The 1,774-nt window shown below is 38.4% G+C and overlaps 1 protein-coding gene across 1 annotated transcript in view; it reads right to left on the bottom strand.

Annotated features, from left to right (window-relative positions):
• The window catches only part of arhgap36 (Rho GTPase activating protein 36), a 95,265-nt gene extending 93,497 nt beyond the window's left edge, over window positions 1–1,768 (bottom strand). The window contains exon 1 of the mRNA XM_014018261.1: window positions 1,632–1,768. Within this exon, the coding sequence (XP_013873715.1) occupies window positions 1,632–1,649 (18 nt within the window). The 5' untranslated portion in view covers window positions 1,650–1,768. The remainder of the gene's footprint in view (window positions 1–1,631) is intronic.
• Between the last annotated feature and the right edge of the window lie 6 nt (window positions 1,769–1,774).

Below are 1,774 nucleotides of genomic sequence, written 5' to 3'. Positions count from 1 at the left end.
TCATTTACAGTCGTCTCGTTCAGCTCGGTATATTTCTCCTCTCAGTAGGGTTGTTTACAGCACACACAATTTCCGGTTAGCTTCTTAGCTTAGCCTCCTTCACAGCGACAATACGCACATGCTTCAGCAGAGGCCACGCCTCCAGCATGAAATGCTTGTCTATGCATCAAGTCCAGACCCTTGTACAAGCAAAGGGAAGGACAGGGTCTGGTTTTAACCAGGCTAGTCTTTAACTGGAAAGAGATGAAGGCTACAGTCATCTTAGTGGTTAGCATTAGCATCCACTAATTTAGTGGTTTAGTATTAGTGGCACTCAGATTCTTGAGTGGATTAGTGGTTATCAGTTATTGATTGATAGCGGTGCTCAGCTGTAGCAATGTGACAAGTTTGTGAGCTCCATCTKCAGTGTGAACATCATCAGTGTTGCATCAACTTTTTATAAGTTGGTACAAGTTACCTAAAACATTGTGTGACAGGAACTTAGAGGAAATCCATTATTTCAAATAAAATGACCTGACAAACTAAACCTTTAACAAATTAGATAAAGGTGGGGGGTGGGGTTATTTTCTGGTCTATTATTAAAGACAGTAAAATATGTTATCGTGTTGTGTTCAGATAAACGGTCACCTCACAACACACTGAGCTTTAAAGTGCCTGTGACATCAAATTTTTTTATACACATGAATGCATTTTTAGAAATAGGACATTGATAAAATATTGMAAAATCAATTTCATGTCACTAAGATGAACAGTTGAGATATTTGCCTGTGAAGTAACAGGAAGTGATGTCAAAGGGGAATGTCTGCATGTGAACAGAGCATTGCTAAAATGCCCAACAACCCAGACTGTAGAGAAGAAACTGATAAGATTATGACTCGCTATCAGAAAGAGAAGAAGAGTCAGAGTTCAAATAATGTTTCAATAAACAAAGACCAGAGAGTTTTCTTTCTCAAAGAGTTCCCCTTTGATGTCACTTCCTGTTTCACTTTGGCTGAGCCAAATTTGAAAGAAAATATGCCAGTTATAGGACATAATGGGTTAAATTGTGTGTATTATTCCAACTTTATTAAATATTAAGATGTTTTCTTTGACTTTTTGTGTTTGAAGAATATGCTTGTCACAGGCTCTTTAACACATCTGCACTTTAAACAACTGTTAGACGTATTCATGTTTTATGGCAACAGTACAGTCAGAACTGTAATAAATTCAACCCTCTCTGCAAATATCTGAAATATTTCTTCGCATGCCCTGAGGATTTCAGACATTTCCACCCAAAACAACCCTTCCCTCTCTCCACAAACACATCTGTGGCTGTGAGCAGAAGTGACGCGTGGTCGTCTTTGACACAAACCTCAGTCAGCATTTCATGAAACGCAGCAACTTGTTTCTACCCACTTTCACTTCTCACATTTTATTTATTTTTTATTCTTTCAGAGAATAGAAGAACGACAGAAGGCCTTTCATTTTATTGCTTTCTTCCCATCAAATAAAGAATTTAGAGCAGAGAAGATCTGGGTATACAGTTWCGTTGCAGTAACTTTAATGAGTACACATATAGAAATACTACATTTTGTACATGTTCATGACTCATCAGGGGATTTTAAATAAAGTAATAAAAACCAGTCACCTACCACATAGAAGAACTGCATGTTTGGACACACAGGTCGATCTCATGTGCACAGCTGGGAGAGTGCAGGTGAAAGCTTTAGGTCCATTCAGAAGTGTCATGAACATGTGTGTGTGTGTGTGTGTGTGTGTGTGTGTGTGTGTGTGT

Source organism: Austrofundulus limnaeus, unplaced genomic scaffold, assembly GCF_001266775.1.
Source record: "Austrofundulus limnaeus strain Quisiro unplaced genomic scaffold, Austrofundulus_limnaeus-1.0 Scaffold188, whole genome shotgun sequence".
Classification (NCBI taxonomy): domain Eukaryota; kingdom Metazoa; phylum Chordata; class Actinopteri; order Cyprinodontiformes; family Rivulidae; genus Austrofundulus; species Austrofundulus limnaeus.
The sequence above is the reverse complement of the archived record's forward strand: the minus strand, read 5'-3'. Positions and strand labels throughout refer to the sequence as shown.